General features: G+C 43.0%; 2 protein-coding genes across 5 annotated transcripts in view; one reads left to right on the top strand and one right to left on the bottom strand.

Annotated features, from left to right (window-relative positions):
• The window catches only part of ppp1r9bb (protein phosphatase 1, regulatory subunit 9Bb), a 27,687-nt gene extending 5,857 nt beyond the window's left edge, over positions 1-21,830 (top strand). For both annotated transcript variants that reach the window (XM_084342609.1, XM_084342608.1), the window contains exons 3-11: positions 8,610-8,742; positions 11,055-11,175; positions 11,453-11,557; positions 13,959-14,091; positions 17,481-17,633; positions 17,745-17,798; positions 17,887-18,116; positions 18,213-18,309; positions 20,338-21,830. In XM_084342609.1, the coding sequence (XP_084198735.1) occupies positions 8,610-8,742; positions 11,055-11,175; positions 11,453-11,557; positions 13,959-14,091; positions 17,481-17,633; positions 17,745-17,798; positions 17,887-18,116; positions 18,213-18,309; positions 20,338-20,388 (1,077 nt within the window). In that variant the 3' untranslated portion in view covers positions 20,389-21,830. The remainder of the gene's footprint in view (positions 1-8,609; positions 8,743-11,054; positions 11,176-11,452; positions 11,558-13,958; positions 14,092-17,480; positions 17,634-17,744; positions 17,799-17,886; positions 18,117-18,212; positions 18,310-20,337) is intronic.
• On the bottom strand, positions 21,828-27,711 carry prdm9 (PR domain containing 9). 3 transcript variants are annotated; one of them, XM_084342606.1, is made up of 7 exons: positions 27,642-27,711; positions 26,090-26,197; positions 25,901-25,993; positions 25,154-25,431; positions 24,956-25,023; positions 24,554-24,744; positions 21,828-24,460 (listed from the first exon to the last, which is right to left on the bottom strand). In XM_084342606.1, exons 2-7 carry the CDS (start codon positions 26,184-26,186, stop codon positions 22,413-22,415), a joined length of 2,775 nt encoding a protein of 924 aa, XP_084198732.1. In that variant the 5' UTR covers positions 26,187-26,197; positions 27,642-27,711; the 3' UTR covers positions 21,828-22,412. The 3 variants fall into 3 exon arrangements, with proteins under 3 accessions (XP_084198732.1, XP_084198731.1, XP_084198730.1); XM_084342605.1 differs by lacking the exon at positions 27,642-27,711 and adding an exon at positions 26,557-26,709; XM_084342604.1 differs by lacking the exon at positions 27,642-27,711 and adding an exon at positions 26,561-26,709.

The following is a 27,711-nucleotide window of genomic DNA, read 5'->3' as shown; positions in this document are numbered from 1 at the left end:
GAGCCTTTGTTTGCTCCTCCTGACACTCTTTCTCTTTCTCTCGCTCCTTCTTCGCTCTTTGTCACCACGTCTCTCCTACTGTTAGTAAAAATAGCAGCATTGTTATCGTCACAGACTCGCTTGCCGAGCTTTATTTTTCCGGGCCGCCCCTCCTCGTCGAAAACACAGGAAGCCGCCGCCTCTCACGTCTTATTTGTTGTTTGTTTTAGCTTGTTTGTTTTGGCTTGGGTTATTTAATTGGTATCAATACTCGAGGTTTATGATGTAGCCTCCCGGCATGTTGTTGTTTTTAATTATTCATCCTGTTGTTAGGAGGAGAAGAAAGAAAATAAGATGTTGTCCACGGGGTTTTGCTCTGCGTTTCCCTCCAAACCAGAATTAATCTGATTTATTTTTCATGCAGCAGGAGCACCTTGCTCGCTCATCACCTAGCGTACTTTAATCCCCCCCGTCGCTACACACACACACACACTTAAACGTGGGTTTCTGCTGCCTACACACACTCTGAACAACATCCTGCCAGGCCGCTCAGAGAACACCTATGATTTTCTTCTCGCGCCGTATCATTAACATAAACAATGACTATTCTTACATTGTAATAAACTGAGGTTTGCTGAATTTTGGAGAGGAATTTGCGTTTACTGCAAAATAAGGAATGCCCACAACGCATCCCTCCTCGGTTTGTGGTCACCGCTCGGGTCAGCCAATGAGGGATTGCCTCAGAGGAGAAGGTAATACATCACCGTGTGTCAGAGGTATCCTCAAACTGTCTGTTACTTAGACTCGGCGGGCCTGCAGTATTTCATACAGTGCATTACTCACAGCCAGGAGGGGTGGGACACCAGACAGATTATGAGCAAGGTCACTCTGCCCCACTTCTCAGCCCTGCAGTGCTGGTGGTGGCGGCAGTGGCGGTGGGTTGCAGGCATGTTAACGCTCCGTGCCCACTCGCTCAGGTTACTGCGACAAGCCGTGTTATGCAACCTCTCGCTCCTGATGTCTGAGTGCTGTTTTGTCCTGTCCAACCTGTCATCATCCTGTCAAGCTTTAAAAAAAAACACAGCAGACACCGGTTCAGTCATCTGTGAGGCTGCGGCCGGTCTGCAGTGAAGGTTTACTGTTACTTAATCAGGGGAAATTAAAGGATTTTATTTATTGGTTTTTATTATTGTCAACAAATCCACATAAACAAATAAAAAAGACCAAACTCAGCACCGTGTTAGTCCAGCTCTACCCTGTCTGTGGCCCTCATGACCCATTTGTTCCTACTGAAGTTGTAAATCTATAAATAAAAGCCGTAAAAGTTTATAGATTAAAGATTCGAGTCTTTATTGTCATTGTGTGAAAACAACAAAACAGCGAAGCCTTTTCTTTAGCAGCGTAGTGCATTTTTAAATAAAGACATAGTGTCCACGTTCAGTGTGATGATGGATCGTGTCACAGAGTGCAGCTGTGTGGCTCATTCATGTGTTTTTAAGTGTCGTTTTAGACACAATGGAGGTCTTTATTCAAGAATAATGTAAAGAGAAAGACAGACAGGCTGTATACACTAAAAGAAATATGCACAATGTAAATGAATAAATTCAAATTGGTAATAAACTATTTTACCTTGTAATTCCTAAAATCTGTGTACATTAATGTGAGGACGGGTTTAGGGATGGTGCTGCAAATTAGCATAGCATAGCATTAGCATCCGTCAATGTTTAATGTGTCAGCAAAAAGACTGAGAGCGTCAATGAAAACAATAATTATAAATAAGTAAAAAGTCAGTTAGAACAAGTGCTTACTGCAAAGACGACATGCAGCCTCGTTCGTGTAGCTTGGCTCGCCATTTTCTTCCGCTTTTAATGCAAAATATTGCTGAATTGGCGAGCTGGTGTTCTTCTTAGTGACTAAGTCCTCCATATCTGTATGTTAAAGTGCTGCGTGCTGCTACATTAGGCCAGTAAAACTGTAGTAACCTCCTAAATATCATCGTGTGTTGCCTCCGCTGCCACAACAGCTCCCTCCGTGTGCATTTTCTTTCAAAATAAAAGCCCAAAAGATGCTGTAACAGCTGTACAAGATTCGACATTGTGAAATATATTGCGATATTTGATAATATCTAATATTGGCCCATGCCTAAATGTGTCTGTCCCCATAAAATAAACCAAAAATAAATAAAGATGGGTGTGGGTAAAGACATGTATAAGAATAAGTCTGGTAAGTAAATACAATTACAGTATTTTTAGCCTTTAAAACCAGGAAGAGACAACACTTACATACGCCTCGTGATATCTAAAATCTAAAATGAGGATAATATAATATTGCTGTATTTCACAGCCTTATTTAATATAAATCACAATAGTAACATCAATAATATCAGTATGGATAGCACATAACTATACATAAAGCAGTATATGCACTACACCAGATTTATCATCATCCCTCCACATGCTGTTGTTCAGTCCTCCATCGCTGACCTTATTCTCATGCTGCCGTGTCTCTCCTGGGTCAGCGCTAAGCCTAAACATGACTGCTGACCAGCGGCTGGCCTGCCAAATTAGACCGGCTCTGCTGCCGTGCAACCGTCCCCACATATCCTTTTATTTTATTGGCTGGGGGGAGAGTGGTCCAGGGCGATGGCAGCCAGGACCACATCCTTATTTTTTTTTTTCTGTCGGCGTGTTGTGCATCTGGGATCTGGATTAACCCCCCAATTTAAGGGAGGATTTAGAAAAGCGATTACCTGCCACTTCTGGACACGTTTAACCTGCGGTGGTTTGGAAAGCAATTAGTGGTTGTTGTTGTTGAAGTGTTAGGAGGAGAAGAGCTTGTTCTGGTCTGCGTATGCTCGACTTTTACAGCTTGATTAAGTATCACACAAGCATCCCGACCCTGAGAGGAGGATTATTTGGTTCATGTTAGTGTTGCAATGATTATTTTCAGGATTTAAAGGTGTAATATGTCAGAAATGGACAGAATTCAAGGGGTTTACTCCAGAACTATCTGATCCGAACCATCTTCTGCTGTAGCGACTAGCTGCCGTTAGCAGGCAGCTAAGTTAGCCATGAAGCTAAGTGGCCCTACTAGCTGACAGGAGGGTGAAACTTACGGTCGTATTTTTCTTTTTATTAAGTAAAATGGTAAATTTGGTGTTTCTTTCTTAAGAAATATGTAAGAATTCATACTCCAAACAAATAGAAGGCAGCACATTACTAACTGCTGCTAACTGTTAGCTGCCCTTAGCTTGTTAGCTCAGTTAGCCGTGCAGCTAGAGGTTCAGACTGGAAGCTCGAGGACCAGGGGGAGCGTTTACACAGCTAGCACAGGAGCTAATGACTGATTTGAGTTATTTTTTACATAGGGCCCCTTTAATATAATGCTTGACAATTAATTAATCAATAAATAGTTCTGCAGAATATAAACAGAACAATGAGACCAAATCTCACATTATGTGTCAAAATCATTTATGGTTGGAGTGGAGAGAAGCAGTGAAGCCCACATTTCCTGAAAACCAAGTGAAATAGCAACAAGAGTAGTATGAGTAATAAAAACGATGGAAAGTTGTGGAGAGACAGAGTGGAAACACGCCGGTTCTGTTGTAAAAAAAAACAAAAACCCAGTGGCACCACCTCCACACATCCTATTGGCTGGATCCAAAATTAGACCTGTGTTTTGGAGAGTCCAGAGGGAAAGAAACACAGCAGTCGACATGCTGCTGCAGGCTGTGGGAGGAGGAGGAGGGAAAGAGGGGGGGTTGCACTGACTGACTGACTGACTGACTGACTGACTCGCTAGTTAAAACCACCACGGTGTCACCCAATCACATTGTAGCCGGAGGGCCATCAAGATGGAGCCTCGCTGTAGGAGAGCAGAGGCCTCCAGAGCAGCTCTATCATTTAACCATCTCTCTGTCACGACAACTGTGTTGTAAAATAGTAGTTGTCACTTTCTGGCTATTTTTAATACCCTTTACATCCCCAAGTGGGTGCTCTTTAGAGACACAAACATAGCTGGTGGGTGAGTTGCTCTTGCTAGCAGCCCACAGAGCTTTTGTAGGACATCCCAGGCGGCTGGTGGAGGGAGGGAGGGAGGAAGGGAGGAAGGGAGTTTCCTGGCCATCTGTTAGCTCCTCTGACCTACTATCTGCCACAACTGGAACAGCGTCCTCCTCCAGCCCGGCCCACCCCCCACTACCCCCAGCCTTTAATCCCAATGTTTATCTTCTAAAGATAGGCACCTCACCGTTCATCTAGGAGGAGTTCGTCTCACTGAACGCCTCTACATGCTTAGGTGAGATTGGGGGTGAGAGAGGTTGCATCATGCAGGATCTCATTAGTCTGTCTGAGCTGTGTGGGATCCTGGCACTCGAGAAGGGAAGACGGTCTTCCGCCGGGAAGCGAAAGTGTTAAATCAGTCGGGACAGGACTGCAGCCTGGTCCTTAGGTCACGACACACATCCGATCACGGCTGTAATTTTCTTTACAGTGCCACGTTAAACTCTGCCGAACCTCCTCGTCTGATCTTCTGCAGCAGTCGTGGGCGTAGAGAACGAGGGCAACCCACAAGCCACCAGCTGTGGCCTCCTGATCTTTAAACTCAAGGAGTGAAGCGGTGCCACGTGAGAGCGACCCACAGTGGGCACGCAGGCACTGTTGTTGTTTCATGCTGCGTTACTTGGGATGCAAACAGTGTATTTTGTGCGTCTGTAATCCACATTCTGCTAATCCCTCTAAATACGAAGGTAACCTAAATCAAAAGCCATTAGACTTCCATGCTGCTGCCATGCTGTCCGTCATCTGCAGTCGGGTTAGCTTCAATATGATTCCCTTAATTCAGAGTGTAAACAAAAGCTGGAGTTCAGATAACGACTTTAGTACCGCGGCAACCAATTAGTGCTTTTGTTGTATTAGGTCAGTATTTTGGCAAAGTAATACTATAAGATGCAAAGAACAGAAAGTCACAAAAAAAGGCCTACCTGACTTTTAGGAAGCGTGAAAACACCGTAAAGAAGATCAGATGTCAATAAAGACGTGACTCTGTGTGACAGTTTGTAGTGATTTAAATCTATTAATCACATCTTTATTGAGCAGATGTGAGCGGACAGTCCAAAGGATGTGACTTCATGCACCTTCTCAGTGCCTTGTCCGCTCAGCTAACAGCAAGCTAATGCTACAGTAGTTTAGAAATGGAGTCTGCATCCTGCACGACACTGAAGGTCCACAGACGTCCTTTAAAGGAATATTAGTTTGACATTTCTGGAAATGTGTTGATTTTCTTTCTTGCCAATAGTTTGATGAGAAGATCGACACCTTTAAATCTTTACTGTGAATATGAAGCTACAGTACATCCAGGAGCTGGTTAGCTTAGCGTAGCTTAGCTTAGAGACTGTAAAAATTAAAATTGATTTACTTCCCATTCAGTTTTATTTATTAACTTGTTTTTAAATGTATTTGAACGTATTTGTTTCTGTATTATTCTCCCTTTTTTAATTATTATTATTTTTTTACATTTTTTATGCATTTCTGCTACATAAAGCAAATGAAGGGCCATTTCTTTATCTCTTTATTTTTTATTTTTGTGTCAGATGAGCTGTTGTCCATGTTTCCAGTCTTCATGCTAAGCTAAGCTAAGCTAAGCTAACTGGCTGCTGGTGGTTTCTTCATATTCAGCGCACTGACATGAGTGGTATCGATCTTCTCATCATAAGAAAACAAATCAGCGTATTTCCAGATTACAGATGTAAAAAAAATGAAAATCTGTGATTTTAGTTTAGTAAGCTCTGATTTATTTATTAATATTTTTAAAAATGTTCTTGCATTAAAGGAAAAGCTTGGCCTAAGCCAAACTCCAGAGCGGCGTGTAATTTGAGTGCTTCCTCCTCGTCATCGCTCGTGTGAACGTACATCGACGGCGGTGATTTGGCTCAAGGCGATAACATTTTAAGCCCTATTCTTATGGGTAAAGGGAGGCTTAAGAGTAGAGGCAGCAAGCTTGTACAGTGTTCAATGATGCACGAAAATACAATGATACTGAATAAATCTGAGCGAGGAGGGGCTGTTTACATTTCAATGGCGCTGTCAAAACTGCCAGGCTCTTTTTTTAGGGAGACGGGGGGAACCATGTGACTGAAGGGTAGCTGCCGAAGCCAAGAGATGCCGCTTTGTCACACGGACAGACGAACTAAACGTTAGAGAAACGAGTGAGAAATGGACGGAAATGAAGAAAAAGTGAGACTTGAGAGAGAAAAAAGTGTCAAAATGTTGCGGCGGAGGGAAGAAAAAAAAGGATTGTGGCGAGAAAATCTAATGAAATAAGTGAAAGAATGTGTGAAAGGAAGAAGGTCCAGCACTGAATTAGTGTGACTAGCAGAGCATGCAAGGTGCTGCATGCATAATCACCTTGGAAGGACTGAAAGTGAGGCTTTTAAGGATTCAGCTTACTGTGTGTGTGTGTGTGTGTGTGTGTGTGTGTGTGTGTGTGTGTGTGTGTGTGTTTGTGAATGTGTGTGTGTGAGCAGCAGCTGCAGAAGGCCTCCATTAGCATGCTGGAGGTGGTTATGTAAACTGTCATGCTGGTAGACCAGAGTGAATGTAGGAAGTTGGGCCTAGAAACAGAGGCCTCTGTCTGTCTTCATGAGAGCAGCTTCAGTGGTCGTGATAGATTCTCTCCTCGCAGCGTGTTTGATGCAGCTCGCCGCTGTGAGACGACGCGCTGCGGCCGCCTCAGTTTAGATGGTCGATGCATTTAAAGTGCTTTACGTCCGCCTGAACACCGGTGGTCAGTTATTCTGAACAGATGTGTTTATCTTAGATATCTATCTATCATTAAAGATGTATGTACGGTGTTTCCTCTGCATTAATTTAAAAAAACCACCAACAAGAATAAGGCCTAGTGTGAAGAAGTAGCCCTTTAATCGTGATCAGTTAAAGGGACACTATGTAGTTTTGGAGAAGAAACTGAGAAACTAAGAAAGGTAAATATTTACAATACAGATGTGAAGTTTCATCTGTTCTTCGGACAACGATAGGATATTTACCGATATCACAAACTGTCTGTCATGATACGATTTCGATCCGATTCGATACAGGAGCCTGTGATCGATATGAGATAATGTCATCGGAGCTTGAAAGGTGGCAGGGTCCGCCTCATATAAACAAAGTAAAACAGTATAAATGTTGTCCTTTTAAGGTGAGTTTGTGTATAAACCAAAATGAACAACATCAGTGCTGCAGCACCAGAACCAGAACTAAGACCAACAGGGATAGATGTGGGACAAATACCAAAGAATGACCTGCTACAAAACAATTAAAAACACTGTGTTTCTGTCGTGCTCGGTCTCGTTTCATTCAGTCACTGCTGAGGACATAATGTCTTCACCGGGGTTTGTTTGTTGGTTGGTTGGTTCGTCGGCACGATTACACAAAAACTGCTCAACGTGTTTCCAGGAATCTTGGATGGAGAACGGGTCTCAGTCCAGAACAGACAGATCCAGGAATATTTTCACACTTTCTTTGACACTGTGAGAGCGTTTTTCAGCATTTTTATTAGATTTCTTGGGAAAAAATGTATTTAGGTGGTTGGTGGTGAGTGTGTACAAGCTGATACGGATAAAGGGGACTTCTGGGCCTCGGTGGAGGTATGCGCTCTTCTTGGTGCCATTGTAGTTCCCTCAGTCTCTGAATCTTGAGCTGCTTCAACAATTTCCCCTTGTCTTAATCTGATATCCAGGTTGTCAGTCTCAGCTGCACATCTTCTGCCTGTGTGGTAATAAGCTGCAATCATTTTTGTAATCTCAAATATTTTGATGGTTTCCAGGCAAACAACGCCAACTTTCTTCTGTTGTGGCTCCTGAACTGTTGCATCAACCGTTCTGATGAAGCTGAAGTGAGATCAGTAACTTCTTCACTGAATGCATCATCTCCATTTAGTCCGTTTGTGTTAGGTATTGTTTCTAATCACCTGTAGTGAAGTCAGATCGACTCTTTCACCTGTTGATGCACACTCAAGTTATTCTGCACTCACCAGCTCCCCAGGGTGCACAGGAAGTAATGCGTTTGTTTGTTTTTTGTTTCTCGGTAACAGTTATATTTGGACTCAATGCAAAGCGAAACTGTAGAAGAGCGTACGGTGATAAACCACCATGTCTGCAGAGAGTGGAAAGGGTCATCTGCAAAAACTCAAACCGGACGTAGCTGCAGAGAATCCAGAGACACGTTAGCACCTGCGAGCTAACACTGACTGAAATACAGGCAGCATGGAGACGGCAAGAAAAGGATCAGTTATTGATAAAGAAAGGACAAGTTTGACATTTTTTTGTGCTTATTGGCTTTCTTGCCACGACTCTCATGTTTGTGTGCTGAATATGAAGCTACAGCCAGGATATGGCTAGCCTAGCCTAGCCTAGCTTAGCTTAGCACAAAGACTGGCTCGGTTTTCTTTTTTTTAAACCTTCAACAGCGCTAATGCTGCGTTCAAGTGTTCCTCGGATGCATTTCCCAAAATGTTGAATCATTCCTGTTAAAAAGAAATCCACCTTTTTTTCACATGGCAGATGTTTACGCTGCCTTCCACAGCCTTGAGCAAAGATTTATTTAAAATGTTTATGACTGTGTCTCCTTCTGCAGGTGTTTGCCACCTACCCCAACGAGGACTACGACAGGCGTAATGAAGACGTGGACCCCATGGCGGCGTCTGCTGAGTACGAGCTGGAGAAGAGGGTGGAGAGGCTGGACCTGTTCCCCGTGGAGCTGGAGAAAGGTACCAAACATCATGAAGTCAACCTTAAAAAGCCTTCGAGTCTTCTACTGTGACAGTATTTGTCCAAAATTCTGGTCACGCAAAGAAATTCAGAGCATTTACTTCAAGCTGCTCGGGGCAGGTTGGTGATGTGAATACAAGAAATTTTACATTCACAAGAAGCTCTTTCGAAAAAGATGATGATGAAACCACCCGCTCACATTTCTTTATAACAGACCTTCAGTGTTCACCGACTGCCTTTTGCCAACCATCCTGTTTCCTGAAGGCAAAGAGAGTGCATCTCTACTCAGTGAGCCACACGTTCAACATCCGTTCAACATTATGGTGCATTAATATATTCATAGAAGACTATATTTAGCTTTGTGTACAGGGAAGTTTACGCAGGATGCCATATGTGACTGTGCTCTGTATAAATGATGAGCTGCTGCGTGCACTGTTTACTTCTCTAATCGAATCAGGGTGAAGTAAAGACTCTAGTGATCGGAGCAAAGAGAGATATTAATACTCACCTCAGAACACGACACCTCAGGCAGGAAATCTGGGTGTTATCACTGATTCTTATCCAACTTTCCACCCATGTATGAAGAATCATTTCACGACTACGTCAAAGTCGGACTTATCTTCACCCTCGAGTTACAAAGAAGCTCGTTCGTGCTTTTTTAAATGACTGTTAATCAATTAAAGTAACACACAGGATGCAAAGAAAAGAGCTCACGTCTCCAGTTAGTCTGAGGGTTGATTTATTGCTGCTGCTGAAGGAATCCAGTCAAGGACCGGACCGTCACTGTGCAGCAAAGATGAAGCGCCTGTCTGTGGAGGTCCTCTTCATATCCGTGCACTTTTCTGATGCTCACTGTACCAGAAAAGTCTTTTGACGAAGAGCTGCGATGAAGCTGCCGTCTCCAACCTCCGGAACAGATTCTTCTGTTAAGTGAAACTTTTCAGGAAAAAAGTTCTGATTCCAGCTTCTTAAAAGTGAATCTCTTCTGGTTTCTTTACTTCTCTGACAATGAACTGAATATCTTGTTCGGTCCGACTCTGATCCGCCACGACAGCGGAGCCGTTAAGCAACGCACATGCAACCAAATTCATTCTGGAGTGAGGTTTTGAAAACCAGTCCACTGGTCTGCATTGTACTCCTTATAACACTGTTGGACTCATTATGGACAGTAGTAAATAAATAAATAATCCAAATCAATACAGCAGAAACAGAGACTTCTGCTTTTTTATTCCAAAACCTGCTGCCTACATTACCCACAATGCAGCTTAGCCACTGAGTGACATCACTGGAGGCAATTGGGAGACTACATGCAGCTTCCTCCGGAGGCACATAAAGCTTTATTCTACTTTTTTCACACATGCAGGAGAAACTCTTGTTGTAAAATTGATCCAGTTACTTTTTAAAGGTTTCCTGTTGAGTTTTTTACGTTTCCCCAGAAAACAAAACCTGACGGACGGGTCGCAGGTTGAGGAACTAACAAAGCACAAATCACAAAAAGGGTCAAAGCAAACTGGTTCCTCAGTGAATAAAAGGTGGCGGTGGGAATAAAAACACACAGCCAAAAACCAAAGGTGAAGTGGGAGTCACTGAACAGGGTGGAAACAAAATGTATGAAAACTGGCCAAAAGAAAGAAATCTCTAACACACTCAAACAGAAAACACAGAGAGCCAACTGATGGTGTTGACTCCCTGAAAACACACAACCAACTGAGCAGGGGAACTGCGACCTCCTTATATAGTCTCTGATTGCAGCCAGCTGAGGACGACCATCACAGGTGCACCCGATAGCTCCTGATGACCTGAGACCTAGATCTTGAGACCTTTGGGAATCTCTGATCTCTGTCCATAACAAGTTTTTGAGCACCAGCAGCGCTGTGGAGCAAAGTTTTTACATGTGCGTCATCTGACACCCACGCGACAAAACACGATACACATTCCTGCTGGCCGTTTTAATCCTTCAATTCCTGTTGGCAGCAGTTGGGAAAACAAAGCCAAGAAAGGCAGAGAAGAAGACAACTGCTAGGGAACAAACATGGATATAAACAATGCGAGTTTTAAAGTATTAAAAAAGATGCTTTGTAAATGTTTTATGAGGAAGGAGATGCAGCATCAGGCCCGACGGACACACAAAATGCATTTCCATTACCAGTGAACATAGAGATGATATTATCTCATCTGTGTTGAAGGGAAATGTTTGCCGCTGTCAGTCTGTGATGCTTTTCCTACAATGACAGTAACAAATCAAACTGACCACAACCTTTGAAGCATAGATTATAATAACAGTACAGTAACAGCTGGTCTGGTCTTTCAGATGGCGATGGCCTGGGCATCAGCATCATCGGGATGGGTGCAGGCGCCGACATGGGCCTGGAGAAGCTGGGCATCTTCGTGAAGACGGTCACAGACGGAGGAGCAGCGCAAAGGGACAGCAGGTAAGTTAATTCAAGCTGACAAGGCCGGTGCTGCGTAAACCAAATGTCGACCTGAGGTCAGCACAGCAGTTGTAGTTTTATTTCCAGGAGCGGATGCTTCATTGTCCCGCTCGTCTCGCTCATTCTTGGCAGCTGCGATCGGGTCCTGCTGCCAAGAACGAGCACTTATAACTGGAGTTTGGCTCGTGTGGGCTCGAGAATAAAGATGATGAACGGAGGCCACACTTGAGCTATTACTGTAAATCCCTGAACCTGTCTTCTTAACTGCCTCCTCCAGGATCCAAGTGAATGATCTGATCGTGGAGGTGGACGGGACCAGTTTGGTGGGAGTCACCCAGAGCTTCGCCGCCTCCGTTCTGCGAAACACCTCAGGAACTGTCAAGTAAGAGTCGCTCTGAGTAACTAACATGATTTTTATTGCAACAGCTCCGACACTTTGACATTTCAAGAAGCAGAAATCATCCAGCATGAGTGTGGCGCTGCGACAATTCGAAGACAGTCAACTATTTTGATAATCAATTCATCGTTTCAGTCATTTTTCAAGCATAAAACTGAAACATCTGCCAGTTTCAGCTTCTTAAAAGTGAGGATTTGCTGCTTTTGTTTGTCATTAATGACAGTAAATTGGAAATTTGGACTGTTGGTTGGACAAAAGAAGCAATTAGAAGATGTCACTTTGGGCTCTGGGAAATTATAATTTCAATTTTTTAACTAACTAAAGAACTAATTGTGAAAATAATCAGCAGATTAATTGATAATGGAAATAATCATTAGTTGCAGCAGAACACAAGTGTCGTGTTTGTGAGCTACAGCAGCAGCAGCGCGGCTACAGGGACGAAAATGTTGATCCACCGCATGAGTCTCGACACGCGCTGTCGTAATATCTGATTTTCACAACGAGATTATTAGCACGATATCGACCCACATGTCTCACTCTCGTCTGTCATCTCCTCTGACGTGATGTTGTGAGCAGTAGTGGCCACACACTGTGGCAGTAGCTGGTTAGTCGTTGTCAGTGTGAGAACGATATTATCGTGTGTGTGTTATTTACTTATTTGGATGAATTGCACAGACAACAGACGTATAATATAAAGTTTGTAATATTTCCAGGGTGAAATATCTACAAGCGACTAAACCCAGTTGTGTATTTTCATTATCCTAAACATTCCCAACAGTTTTCAAACCCACAGAAATTCACAATCGCATTCAAAGTAACGCCGCGTTTTATTTGGTCGTCTGTCGCTGTAACTTCTGGGAAAACATCAGATGATACGTCAGAGAGCGAGGAAGTACGTCAGCAAACGTGACTCAACATAACAGGAATAAAACTTCTGAATATGACGTCATCAGTGGACGTTTCTTACTAAAACTTCACAACATCATCAAACCACGTCTGCCGTTTTGATTTGAGAGAACCTTAAGTTTTTAGGAGCCTCAGTTTGATGCCAAAACTAAGGTGAACGTGCTCAACTTGTTAGCATCATCCTTCTGTGCATGCTGGCAGACTGATTTCTGTCTTTATTTGGATCCCTAACATATAAAACAAAACAAATAACACAAGTTACGTAAGCGTTCATCAACACTGCTGTGCTCTCACTTAAATGTGAATGTATTTTTACCGCTTTGTCACCGGGGTAGTTCCCTTGGGTTTTTTCTATGTGCCTCAGCATGTGTTTTTTTCACAGCTCACTATGACATCCAGCATTCTTGCTTAAAGAGATGGTTTCCTCTTGATACGTGCCCACAGCACAGCCTTACACGCAGGGCCGACCTCTACCACATCCTGCCCATTCAGCTCACCAGACTGTAGATTTGTATCTTGCGTCTCGCTGGGTCATGATTATACCCTTTGACTATTCAGCAGCTCCCTTTTTGAGACATCCTGAATGCGCTCCAAAGATTTCCACAGAAAAAAAACACGCTTATCAGGAACAAATACGCTCGGCATCAGAAGTATCGTTTTCCAAATGCCAGAGGACTATTTGTAGCGCGACTCTGTGGCGTTTTTTGGTGGAGCCGAGCGTCGCCTTTTGTCGTCCTCGCTCATTCATAATTCAGGGTTTTGGTGGTCAGCAGTGAGGGGTAATTGTTAGTGTTGTGTGACTTGAAGATCAGAGACCTCCATAGATAGGCTCATACATTATGGATCTGCTGCAGTGAGGGCGATGATGCCTATTCATAAAGAAGCAGACAAACAGACGGGGGCAGGAGGAAGCGTGTTTTGTGAACGTTTAATTACCCGTTAGCGCGTCACAAATTGAAAGGCTGCAGCGGCCGCCTTAACAACCGACCGTGTCCTCGTCGTGATTTACTTTTATTACTTCCTGTTTACACGGCGGCTTTTAATCGGACAGAGATATGTGAGCCTAAATCAGGGGACGTATGGCCTCTGTAATGAAGTGTACAATGAGCTGAAGGAGAGAGGCAGAGTCCAGGGTTTTTGATTTTAATCATAGAAGAGGCCAACTCCATAGAGACTGCCTTTGTTCAGCTCTAAACAGGAAGCCATTTTCTGTCTTCAGAGAGCCTGCACATTCCTTACTACGTTAATACATTACACAATGCCGACTGAAGCTGTGTATTATATATGAAAAACACTTTCTTGGTCCTCAGTGGTCAGGAGGAGGAAAAAAAGGACCATCATGTATTATTTACAGGCACATACAGTCATCATAACACATCAGATACAGGAGGATTTCAGCTCAGATGGCCGCTGTGAGCGTGCTTTGTGTTTATTGTTTTTTTAAGCCGATCCTAACTGAGCTCGATTCTCCAAAACTCAGGTTTGTGATCGGGCGAGAGAAGCCGGGAGAGCAGAGCGAAGTGGCCCAGCTCATCCAGCAGACCCTGGAGCAGGAGCGCTGGCAGAGGGAGATGATGGAGCAGCGCTACAACCAGTACATGGACGAACAGGAGGTGAGCGTTAACTGGTGCAGGATCCGGTGTGAGCGACACAAAACTGCTCCGCTTCTTGAAAAAAATCATGGTGGTGCAATGTCTGCACATGCACAGTGCAGGAGAGAGGGTGCAGTGCTTACTAATCAGTTTCCCTCCCTACCCCTCCCCCCCCCGACACACACACACTGAGTCCCATGATCACACTACTAACACATTTCTGAGGAAGGAATGAAAGATTCAGGCTGCTAATTACTGCTAAAATGTAAAACACAGCATGTGAGCAGCACGATCTGCAGCTGCGATGATTAATTGATCAAAAGAAAATTAATATTTTGATGGTCTGTTAATCGTTTCAGTCATTTTTCTAGAAAATATGAATTATTATAGGTATAAATAATTGAATGCATGTTGGTTCCAGCTCCTTAAATGTCATTTATGAGAGTAAATCAAGTTTTGGACTGTTGGTCGGACAGAAGAGGCAGTTTGAAGACGTCAATTTAAGCTCTGGGAAATGGTGCATTTCATGAACAAAATGGTGAAAGTGGTGCTGCAACATACGGCCATGTATGCTATAATCTAGCTGTTCCTGAACGCACCACAAAGATAGTTGATTGTTGAGTCTCATTCCCAGGACGTCAAATAGCCACATTTTGGGTTGGTAAAGCGTCCCGAGCAGCAACAAAGTGGGAAAATAAGAAAATCTCTGCACATACGAGACACTAACACGCCTTTTCTCTCCATTCCAGCCTCCCTCTCTGTCTGTTTACGTCTTTTATGTCTTTGTTTCATCTCGCTGCGTCTTGCAATGACTTAAAATATGAGTGTACTGTTGTTTTAGGTGTGAGAACAGTGTTGTCGCTCTTTCAGTCATGATTCAACACCTCTGTGTTTCAGTGGGTAGACAGTTCCTGATCGTCCAAATGAGGTTTTGCGCAGTTAAAAAACAAATGATAACTTATAAATAAATAATCAATGATGAAATGAATCCGTAGTTGCAGCCAGGGTTACAGCTCAGTCATCATCTGGTCAGTATTTTGAGAGGATAGATTCCAGTCTTAGAAAAATAAATCTGAATTCATTTATTGAAATTTAAAGTCAGAAATCGACTCATGCGTTATTATTTAACTCATGCAGCTGAAGAATAATCCGGCACAAAGCTTGTTGACGACGGCACAAAGGCGTCACTAAATGGCTTTAAAGTTTATGTAACCGTTGAACCTGTTCAGGCACAAACTGCTGCCTCAAAATGAAAAATGTTCCCTTTTTTTTTTTATTTTGTTGCAATCATTCGTTCTTGGTTCCCCTTTTGGATTATGAAATTCATCCCGGCACCACTGTGACCAGAAGTGACCTCACCGGTGCGGCAGTGTGTTCCAGCGTTTAGTATCAGTCTGATCAAACGATAAGCTCAGATCCAAAAACGGGGACGAGGATCAGGAGGACTCAAACGTGGTGCCCTCGGAGGCCCTTTGCTCTGTTAATCCATGCGTCTCAGATGTTCTCTCTGTTTTACATTTACATAAACAGAGCGTGTGACTCAGAGCTGTGTGTACTTTCATTATGACGAGAGAGAGAGGAAGTTACCCCATTCATGTTAGGGTGATGGTGGGTGGTTCCTGAAAAGCATTAGGTTGTATAACACAGAGTGTAGTTTGGGTTTTGCACCATCTAGTGTCCATTTGGTGTCACTGCACAGACACATGCGCGCTCAAAGACACCATTACGAGACTGTTTCACCTTGTTTTCATGTTTTCTCTGACGTTTTATCCAAATATTTAATAATAAACACAACAACAAAATGTAATTTACATTACATGTGGTTCACTGTAATGTAAATGACATGTTAACCTGCCAGTGTTAGCAGCAGATGTTTGTGAACACAATGTTTCAACTGATTTCCCTAGTGAACTAGTGACCGCAGTATCCCCAGACTCCCTTAAGAAAATGCGCAATTTTGTGAGTTGTTGAGTGTGGAGGGACGTAATAAACTTTTTTCAAAAAGGTTATTGCAGGATTTGTAATCAGTCGTGCCCTCTTGTTAATTCGGCATTAAATACAATACATTAATTGTTGTTTTTTCTTATAAAAAGTGTTGGTTTTTCACATCTTACATCCAACATTTAGCAGCTGTTTGAACACACGTTTCAACTGATTTCACCATCTACACTTATGAAAGGAAGACAACATTTTACTGACGGTAAACATACCAAATTTCATAAATACTGTAAAGAGTAATCAATATAGGCTTTTTTGCCAGCTTTGGAGAAAGCCACCAACCAGACTCCCTTAAGAAAATGTGCAATTTTGTATTTTTTTTGAGTGAGGAGAAACATAATAAACTGTTTTGAAAAGGCTACGGTGAGATTCTTGATCATTCATGCCCTCTTGTAAAATCGGCATTAAATACGATACATTAAGATGTTTTGTCCTTGTGAAAACTGTCAGTTTGTCAAGGCATTGCTGTACCAGCCTGTCTGCTTCTGTGTCTGAGGTGTGTCTTACCTCCCAACATTTAGCAGCTGTTTGCACACTGTTTCAACTGTTTTCACCATTTACAGAAATTGTCTGAGAGAAGAAAACACTTAACCAGCGATGAACATGTAATTTTTTACAAATACAGAAAATAGTCACAAATGTAGACCAGACTCCCTTTAAAAAATGCTCAATTTTGTGAGTTGTTGAGTTAGGAGAGACGTAATAAACTTTTTTGAAAAGGATACAGCAGGATTCTTCATCACTCTTGCCCTCTTGAAAATTCGGCACTAAGTTCAATACATTAAGTTCTTTCATTCCTTGTTAAAAGGGCCAGTTTGTCACGTCTTGCCCGCCTACATTTACCAGCTGTTTAAACGGACTATTTCAACTGATTTCATCATTTATGCTAAATCTATGAAGGAAGGCGACATTTTATTGGCAGTAAACATGTCACATTTTAACAAATACAGTAAACGGTAACTAATCTAGGCCAGATTCCCTTAAAAAATGTGCCATTTTGTGAGTTGTTGAGGAGAAACATTATAAACTTTTTCAAAAAGGCCATGGCAGGATTCTTGATCATTCAAGTCAACCCTCCCCAAAAAGAAGGCTCACCTCCAGTAACCAGATGATAGTTTTGCCTGAGTTTTGAGTTATTATTATCAGACTTTTGCTGTCACCCTCCCAAAAAATGGAGGCGTATTGAAACTCAATGCGATGCTAAAAACAAAGACATTTTGGTTCATAAATAATTCATCAGCAATCTTAGAAACACTCAGTTCCTCTGGATCATCTACAGAACACACTGTGCACACTTCTATTTGTACATCTTTACAAAACAAATGGAAAACTGTTGACAGAATGTGAATTAAGCTTTTTCTAATTTGATCACTTAAACTGTATCAACTTCTGTTTGTCTTCGATCGATTCAGGGTGGTGAATACGGCACAGATGAGGAAGAGGACGAGGACGAGGAAGTCAGTCCGCCGTATCCCAGCGCCATCGAGGTGTTTGACTTGGCGGAGAACGAGGACATGTCGCCTCTGGAGACGGACCCTGAGAAACTGGCCCATAAGTACAAAGAGGTGAGAAATGAACTTCTTGTAAACTGGAGCGTTTCCTGTTTAATCACAGCTTCTCTCCTCCGATGTAACTAATATTAACACCTGTATTTAAAATCTGTCTTTGCTGCGAAGCTCCAAATAAAGCACGCAGTGACCCAGGCTGAGATCCAGCAGCTGAAAAGAAAGGTAAGTTTACATGTGATGATAGTTCATCCTGACCCTATCGAGGAGCACAGCAGCACTGAGGGATGAAATGCTTCGCTTGTCTTTCCAGCTGCACCACGCGGAGCAGGAGAAGCAGCGCTGGCGTATGGACAAGGCCCAGCTGGAGCAGACCCTGCAGGAGAACAAGGAGCGTATGGAGAAGCTGGAGGGCTACTGGATGGAGGCTCAGAGCCTGTGCCAGGCGGTCGACGAGCACCTGAAGGAGACACAGTCCCAGTATCAGGCCCTGGAGCGCAAATACAGCAAAGCCAAACGCCTGATCAAGGAGTATCAGCAGAAGTAAGACGGCGTGGCTGACAGCGGGGGAGCTAACAGAGCTGTGTGATGTGATGCGATGTGTTACAGTCTGACACTCTGATCTGCCTCCTTTAACAGAGAGATCGAGTACCTGAAGAAGGAGACCCAGCGTTGTGCACAAGTTGGAGCTGAGGCCTCTCTTCTCAAAGAGGAGTCCGGACAACTCCAAGAGCAGGTACCGGAGGTGAACTAGAACCAGAACTCGTTCGCTTTTTACCCTCGAATATGGAGAGGCGCCCGAGAGCATGTAAAGAGTGGAGCTTGTTTTGCATATTGCTGTTTTTCAAGTTATGTTGACGTTGTGAAATTAAGCCGAGTTGACAGAAATTCTCGCACTATCTTTGAGAAAACATTGTGGCTTGCAAGGGACGAGGACGGGGTGGGTTACCGGGTCAAACACAGGACTTTTTGTACAGGAAAGTGGACTTTGTTTCCTTTGTAAGTTATTTTAATGCAAACATAAACATTAAAATGATTCTACTGTCGATAGAAACAGTCACGTTGCGATCTGTTGCAGAGTTGTTAGCCAGAGTTTGCATGTTGTGGTCACAACCATAGCTCATAATAGTCAATAACACCCCCAAAAAGAAAGAAAACATATTTATACTTCGTCACCTCTTGTTACCACATGATAGTTTTAGCTTTATGTGTCTTTGTTCTGAGTTATCAATATCTCAGACTTTGGCTTAAGATAGTCACATAGCTGCCTCGTGCTTGCTGAGGTACTGAAGGTTCAAGGTTCGCAGCGTACTTTCTCTCTGGAGTTAAACTGAGTGTTTCTCTCTCTGTTTCCTGTTTTTGGCCTTTAAATGTTCCTGGACACTTCAGTGAGGGTCAGGGTTTGATGAATAGAGAATCAGCACTCGTCTTCGGACCAGCTGGTCCGGGATAACTTCGATTCACGGTCAGAGGACAATGTTCTGCCAGAGAATCAATCATCTCGCTTTGAGGACGACATGCTGTGCAGAACGTATCTCCTCGTCTTAGCTCTCTGCCTTCAGCTATACATTTAAACTTTAAGCAGGTTTATCTTCAAACAGGCTTTCTTCCAATCTTCCACAATGAAATTTGTCCTAAAAGAAATATCTTTGAATCAGTTTTTCCTCCATTATAAGTTTTTGTCTGTACTTTAGTCGTTCTTTGATGCTTCGCTCACTTCGGATTGAACCTCGTCCGGCTTTGAACGAATTGAACTTTCTGAAATTTCCTCCAGTTTTAGTGACAAAGAAACTTTTAATGATTTGTTGGAGTTAAGTTGCAGAACGAGTCTGTGGTCGTTTTCTTCAGGACTCACTGACTGCGTTTACATGCACACTATTATTTCAAATATGACGATATCCCAAAATTAATTTGAGCCGACAGATATATAATTTGGCTGATATTATTGGACAATACTGGCTCATCTCTTATATCTCGGTATTAGTGTTTATGGCCCCTTCATTTAATGCAGGTCATGTAAACTGCATATTCTGTTGGGTTTTCCTGATTAAGGCCTTTTCTGGCTGATTTTCTGATTTAGACATGTGGGATGTGATGATATTATGCTTGTTTTAGGAGCATACTTTGGAGATGCATTCAGAATATGTGTCTCAGTCGGGGTTTTTACCGTCGCCCCAGAGAAGAGCCCACATTTCTGATGAAAGTGACAAATGACTTTTAGACATTATGAAAGATTTGGATATCAAACAGCTTTTGGATATGCACAAATATCGCAACAAAGAAAAGTGATTGCAAATGAAAGAGGCAGTCTGCACAGCTGTTTGTAAAATATTCATTTTCACTGGCCATTCAAAGCAGCTTAGTAGGAATTAGGTCTTTTTTGGAATAAAGGGCAAAAAACTGACTATTTTGTGCGTGTAAACGGAGTCACTGAGAACAATTTGACCCCAAACGTATTTATGAAGTCTTGTGGCCTTTGTACTAACCTTTAAAATATTTTTAAATGAAGTGAAAGCGCACGCGATGGCAACAAAACCTCAAAGGACAGTAATTAGTCAGTATGTTGAATGAGGTGTTAAAAGTCTGACGTGACTCACGCTGCAGCAAACACGTGATAATATGTTTGCTTTGCCAACAATTACAGGAAAATTTCACTTATTTTCATATGAACTAAACTTATTATGGAGATCAAAAACATCTTGAGTTGTGTCTGACAACAGCAGCATAATGAAACATTAAACTGTCTTGTCTCTGTCTTCTGCAGGTGGCTGACCTGGAGTGCAGGGTGGAGGAGCTGAAGTCTGAACCTTTATAAAAGCCTTCGTCCGTCACGTATCTCACAGAGCAGAAGATAGTGTTATTGTACTTGCAATGACCTGCAGGGCATTCCTCGTCTCCAACTTGAGCTCGTGGTCGCATACTGTACGTGTGTCCTCAGGCTTCGTGTTTTTCGGCCACTTAACCCCCTTTTAACCATGTTTTTCTGTTTATGGGAACGTGAAGAACGCTTCTACCGTCACAAATACAGACTCTGTCGAGCTCTAGATGTGTACTGTTCCTTTTTAATTTCCAAGAGTTCAGTATTTAATCCCTTAATTTGTGGTTTTTTGTGACAGACCAGGCTGTTGCTTTTTAATTGCCAAAAAACAAAAATCCTTTCTTTTCTTTCTTTCGCCTAGTTTTGTGACCTTTTTTTTTTTTTTTCTGACTTTGTACAGACGTGATACTGTGTGGTTTAACAATCAGTTTGGTTTGTAAAAAATTTTAATATGTGTATAACATTTAACATAATATAAACTAATGAGATTGAGGGTTGGTGTATATTTTATGTGACGAAGATGAAAAGTGTACATTGGACGGAGATTGCACTGAAGAAGACGTCGACGAGGTGCTTCGCTGGAACGGAACGGGAACTGTGTTTTTGAGGTGTCTTCGAAATTGTACAAACGGTAACCCAACCTTCGTAGGGGTCTTGTCACTTAACCTTGAGAACCACCTGCTGCCTACCTTTCAGAAGTGTTTGTGTGTTTTTTACACATTAAGACTCGTTAACGAGCGTCCAATCCTCCGGTTTCAACCCACCCCTTCGCTTCTTTGAAAAAAAAAAAAAAAAAAGGACCACAGAAAACAAGCCTCCACAACTGCTGTGCCACAAACGAAAAATGGATCTCTTTTATCCCTTAAAATGGATGTTGTCAAGGACTTGTGTAACTGGTATTAGTTAGGACTACTGATATAAAGAAACATTACGGGACTGGGATGTTGAAGAAGCCGTTACCAGCAGCAAAACGTATAGATTTAAAAAAAAGCTTGTGTCTCTAACCAGCAGCTGCACTTTGACACCGCTGTGTGTAGCACATGGAAAAACACTGCCGGGTTTCTACCTGTTTCAATTTCAGCACAGTTTAAACATGAAATTGAGTCTACTTGTGTCAACTGTCATACCAGTATGTTTGTATAGTTCAGGTAAGACTGAAATATTTTAATTTTACTTAATATTTATAATATAGTCAAGGTGGAAATATGAGCTAACAAGGACATTAAACTGACAGAAGCAATGCACAAAGCAATGTTCATTAGACAGTTATACTGTGTCATGTAAAAAAGAAGTAGATCTGGATGACTACAAATTTAAGATTAATGAATTGAAAAATAAAAAAATAACAGGCATGGTTATGAGTATTTTCATAATATTAAGGCTTGTACAGTGCACATGCTTTGCATTGTATGTTTTGTGGAATAAATGGTCAACAGTGATGGTCGAGTTGTTTTTATTTCAAAGCCAAGTCGACACGTTTTTGTGGCTGTGTTGAGTTTCTTTACATTTCTCTGTAAACTGCAGCTGGAATGAACAGAACTTAAATATTTTGTAACTCTTTCAAATAACGTTGAAAATTCTGAACATAGAAATCCACCATCTTGTGAACGAAACGCTTTAAACAAACTTAAGATAATGTTATGTACAGGACATTCAAAATCAAACGATGCTCCGCAACTCCTGAGGAGCACAATCGTGAAGCGCTTGAATGTTTAGTGCAATTCAGTTAATACTGCCAACTATTTAAAGGGACAGTTCACCCCCTAATCAATAATACACATTTTTTGTTTTACCTGTAGTGTCGAATATCCGTCTAGAGTGTTTTGGTGCGAGTTGCCAACAGCAGCTACTCATGATAATCCACAGAAGAAAGCTAACCTAGCTCCATTATATTCAAGAGAAGGCAAACATCTCCAAAACAATCTAGACAGATAAAAAGCTCTACAGGTAGGAGGAAAAATATGTATTTTTGATTTGGGGTGAACTGTCCCTTTAAGCACATTATTCCCAAAGTCCTAAGACTACAAGTGCATCTTCTGATGGTGTCTCCTGAGATGATAGTTTCGGGAGAAGCTCTTCCCGCACTGGGTGCATTTAAACATCCTCTGTCCCAGGTGAAGCATCTGGTGAGCTTTGAGACTCTGCGGCCGGCTGAAGCTCTTGCAGCACTCGGGGCAGCTGTAGGGCCTCACCCCCGTGTGCTTCCTCTCGTGTCGCTTCAGGTCTCCCGACTGCCGGAAGCTCTCCCCGCAGTGGGTGCACAGGTACGGCTTCTCCCCGGTGTGAGTCCTGAGGTGCACGTTGAGCTGGCCGGTGTAGCAGAAGCTTTTGCTGCAGTGAGGGCAGATGTACGGCTTCTCGCCCGTGTGGATGCGCTGATGCTGCTTGAGGCCGTAGTGGTTGGTGAAGCCCTTCCCGCAGTCTGTGCACAGGTACAGCACCTGCACCTGCTGGATGCACGAGTGAGACTTTAAAGCTTTGTTGCTCTCGAAGCTCTTCCCACAGTGGGGGCACACGCACTCTTTCTCCTCCTTCTCTTCCTCCGGCTGATCCACATGGCTGTCTGAGCTGCAGTGCGACAGATACTCCACAGGGTGGTGCCTCTTCATGTGTTTAATCAGGTAGCTCTTCATTGTGAAGGAGAACTGACAGAACGAGCACGGGAACAGCTCCGACGTGCAGTGATACTTCATACATGTGTTGCTCTTCTGATGCTGTTTAAGCTTGCCTGATGTACTGAAGACTTTACCGCAGCGGTCACAGCTGTAAGACTTTGCATTTGAGTGCACCATCTGCTCATGTCTGTGAAGGAAGCCCGACTTAATAAAGGTTGCACCGCACTGACCACACTTGTGCTGCCTCAGAGGACACTTGTGTGCTTTGAGCTCGTCTGGGTTTGCGTATGTTCGTTTGCAGCGGTTGCAGCTGAACCACCTGTATTTTGTTAGCTTCCCGTTTCGAGCGGCAGGTGCTTCTGGCTCAGCGGAGCTCCTCTCAGCCTGAGGAGAGCCGCTTAATGGCTTCTTGCAGATGGCCGCCCTTCGCTTTGGAGCGATGAGCTTGGTTATGGCAGAAACTTTGGATCTGGCTCCGGGTCGCTGAGGCCTCCGAGAGGGACGTTTCTGGAGATCATCCACTGAGGATTGTGGAACGAAATCCGGATCTCGTCTCTGATCCTCGTCTTGAATTTCCACCATGGTCTCCTCTGAGTGATGCTCACTGATGTGCCGCTGAAGGTTCTCCACTGAAGGAAACGACAATAAACACTCAGCGCAGCTGAAGGGCATGGTGGCTGCTGGCTCTCCAGCCGGTTTGATTCTTTCTCCCGTCTTGCTTCTCTTCTGGTGACTCCGCAGGTGCCTGGTCAGGTCGCAGTACTGGCCAAAGCACTTCAGACACATGGTGCAGACGTACGGGCGTAACCCTCCATGGACGGTCGACTTGTGCTTTTTGAGGTACGCTTCATTCGTGAAACCCTTGCCACACTCTGCACAGTTGGACTGTGATGTTTCAGTCTCTCCTGTGAAAGTGTTCCCAGCTTCAGTCACACCCATAGCTTCTTCTAGACTCTCACTTACATTCATTAGGTTGGTTTCCTCAGTTGCAGCTGGCTCTGACGTCAGTGTCACACTCTTCTCCGCGCTCTGATTAGAAACGTCTGTCTCTTTGATTACAGCCTCCTTCCTGTGAACTAGCTGGTGTCTGATTAAACCAGACGCCTGGCTAAAACTCCTCCTGCACTGTGTGCAGCAGTACGGCCGTTTGTTTGAGTGCACACAGAGCTTGTGCCTCCTGAGGTGAGGTAGCTGCTTGAAAATCTTCCCGCAATCACCACATGTGTTGGACTCGGCAGGGTCAACAGATAACACCAACAGGGATGCTGCAGCGTCACCGGAGTCGGCCGTGGAAGCTGGATTTTTAGGTTCGGCTGCCTCAGCAGGTTCTGTGCAGTCCACTTGAGGCTGGAGGTGGACGTAGTCAGTATGTCGCTGGAGGAAGGCCTCTGTAGTGAAGGACAGCGGACAGTGGGAGCACAGGAAGATCTGATGTGTCGTATTCAAATTACTCTCTAGAATTTAAAAGAGAAGAAGAAAAAATGTAGCTGGTCAACAACTACAAATATCAAGTGTGTGACTTGTGAAACTCGGGTGATTAAATGTACCTGCTGCATTCAACTTCATCAACCACAACCGGACCCAATCTTCACTGAGATGTTCGAGAAGTTTGCTGCTAGGCCACACTGTGAGCTCATCTCCAGGGTGGATGGTGCGACAGCAGTGAAACAGGATGCTGCCTTTGTACTCGACTGCCAGCAGATTGGCCTCGTCTTTGTTACGAGCATAACTGACGTACCTGTGTGAGAAGAGAGAGGGGGGGAAATTATACAGGGCAACAACAAGGACTGACTATAACATGGACAGATTTTTAGATGATTTATTGTTAGTAGATGCTGTAGCAGCCAAAAACAGTTGCAGTGTTATCTCATTTCAACAGTCCTTCTTGCATTTTCTTTGATCGTTTCCCTTCATATTTATTAGGTTGTTGACAAGGAAGAAGAAAGCACCTCATCCAGTTTGAGATTGAGTCTCTGGCAGCATCGATGTACTCGTACTCATCTTTTCCTTTGCAAATCTGCAGAAAATGAGAATATCTTCAAGACAAAATACACATATAATAACAATAATCACAATAAGAAGTATCTAGAGGGGACAAATTTCAACTACAACTCAAGATTTAATGTCATTTTGTCAGGCAAGCTCACCTCCCAGGAGTAGTCACTCGCCATGGCATTTTCCCTTGTTGTCACTTCACCCTCATACGGTCCAAAATGCATTCCCGGAGACACCGTCTCTCCATGATTTACGACCCCAACGCCGGTACTGGGAATGCTAGATCTGCCTATCATCAGGCCGTAGGGAAGAGTGAGGAGGGCCCTCTGGGGGACGCCCGCGCTCGTTGGAAAGTCAAGAATGAACGATGGGCCGTTAATGTTGGCGGGATCGCTCCGGTCCTGGAAGAGCGTCAGACACTCGTCACAGTCTACGACACAGAAAAGAGAAGAGTTGCCACATTTTAAAACATTGATTAATTGATTAGTTGTTCTATAAAATGTCAGAAAATGTTGATCAGCTGATGCTCTCAGATGTCTTGTTTTGTCCACAACCCTTAGAGTTTAAGAGTTTACTGTCATAGAGGAGGAAAGAAACCTGAAAATATTCACATTTAAGAAGCTGAAATCAAAGACTCTTGACATAACTCAAATGATTAACTGTCAAAACAGATTAAATTAATAGTCGACAAATTTGCAGCTCTAGTATGTCTGGATCAGGCTGGTTTAATGCATTCTCACTAATGTAAATAAAAGCAACAACAATAAGGTCATACTAACAGACATATCATGCCAGTTTTTGTTCATTATCTGTCTTTACTCTGTGGTTCTACAATCTTTGTGTTAAACCCAGAGATGCTGTGAGTACAAGAAGAAGAGGAAAGTGTGTCTCTCGCTTACAAAAGCCATCATCGCCCTCTGAGTTGTCTCCATGTCCCACAGTGCCCAGCAACCTCTGGATGGGTGTTTCTGCTGGCTCCACAACTCGTATCACTGCGAGAACAGACAAACCATCTTAGAGGCTTAAATATAAAATGAAATCAAGTCAAATCACCAGTTTAGATGGCATCATAAGGAAGCGTGTATCACCTTCAGGGCTGTTGTTTTCAGGGGTCAGTCGCTCCTCTGTTATCACAACCTCCTCGATAGTTTCTCCCCACTCCACACCGTTGCTCCTGGCCGACATGACTGCAGACCCTGTGGAGAAATGAATGAACCATCAATGTTTGTGACAGCTGCTAACACCAATAGCTAACTTACATGAACAGACAGGCAGCTAACGTTAGCATGTTAACCTAGCTCGCTAAACATCGGCTAGCGACTAATTTAGCTGGCTAGCATTATTTCCATTCAGCTACAGAAGAACCGTAGTCACGACGAGATACCGTGAACACAGTGCACGACAGTCAAGTTAGCTGTTGTGGCTAATAAGACAGCAGTATCACAGCTAACCCTGCTGCTGCTACGGTGCTAACACAGGAGAAGATGAGGACTGACATTACCACAGCGCATTTCCGGTTAATACTTCCAAAATTAATGTGTATAAACGTTTGTACCTACTGAAATCACATCGGTTATAGTCCCGGGATTGTTTTGCTAACTGAGTTAGCTACTGTTCCGTGCTGGTTAACATATGTGTCGGACTAAAAAACAGTAACTCGACCATCAGAGACTAGGGACGCTTCCCCGGAAGTAAATAAACCCGCATTTTCAACACAAGAGTCCACATCCTGTTCTTTTCAAAATAAGAGTCGAATAACGTATCTGCGGTTTAGCTACTATTACAGATTTGCCACCAATGAGTCCAATCAGAAACCTCGAGGCGAAACATGTGATACTATTTCTACATCGCCGAAATCAGTTAATCATTTTACGAGTGTGGTTCAAAAAGCTACAGTTAACCGCAGGAAACAAGGGCGCCGCTGGTGTAGTGGTATCATGCAAGATTCCCATTCTTGCGACCCGGGTTCGATTCCCGGGCGGCGCACGTGTTTTTGTTCCAGGCTGATGTCACTAAATCTTATGGAGGTGCAAGATACAACATGCACGTTGTATATTCTGCACCTATCAAAGGATGGATTCATTTATTGCATGTTTCTTATTTTATTGTTAATATTGTTCTGACTGCTTTATATTTTCTCTTGTTCATATCTTGCTTTTGTACTTATTTGTTATGAATGCTTTCTAGTGATGCTTCTCTATTTTGCTGTCCACTCTGCTGCTGTAATAATGCAAATTGTGGGACTAATAAATGCTTATCTTATATTATCTTCCACCCTGCTTATTAACCTTTTGAATGACTTTTTACATGCTGTCTATGTTTCTCTGTCTTTTTCTTGGGTGTGACGCACTTTGAGCTAAACTTCATGTATAAGATGTGCTGTATAAATAAAATTGAATACAACTACTACTTCTATTATTCTTCCTTTTATTATATATATGAATTGCTGTTTACATAACTCACTGCTACCAAGCACACCATGTCAATTTATATCATCACTTGTCACTTTAACTTGCCATTTTCTGCACAGGTCTTAAATTGTCCAGTAAAGACATTTTACTTTCCTTATTTCATTATTTTTTATGTATATGTATATTTATATATCCTATTTATATTTTTTTTTTATTTGTGTTTACCTACTTGCTACTTTGTGCTACTTTGTCTTTGTGCTGCTGCAACACTTGAATTTCCCCTCTGGAGACTGAGGCTA

Source organism: Pagrus pagrus, assembly GCF_965226575.1.
Source record: "Pagrus pagrus genome assembly, chromosome: 21".
NCBI classification, from domain to species: domain Eukaryota; kingdom Metazoa; phylum Chordata; class Actinopteri; order Spariformes; family Sparidae; genus Pagrus; species Pagrus pagrus.
The sequence above is the reverse complement of the archived record's forward strand: the minus strand, read 5'-3'. Positions and strand labels throughout refer to the sequence as shown.

Bases quoted from the DNA above. Each gene is read 5' to 3' on its own strand.
- prdm9 (XM_084342606.1), bottom strand. From the start codon at position 26,186: ATGTCGGCCAGGAGCAACGGTGTGGAGTGGGGAGAAACTATCGAGGAG. The intron at 25,994-26,089 runs GTGATACACGCT...CTGTTCTCGCAG, and splicing joins TGAAAACAACAGCCCTGAAG to TGATACGAGTTGTGGAGCCA. The intron at 25,024-25,153 runs GTGAGCTTGCCT...CATTTTCTGCAG, and splicing joins CGAGTGACTACTCCTGGGAG to ATTTGCAAAGGAAAAGATGA.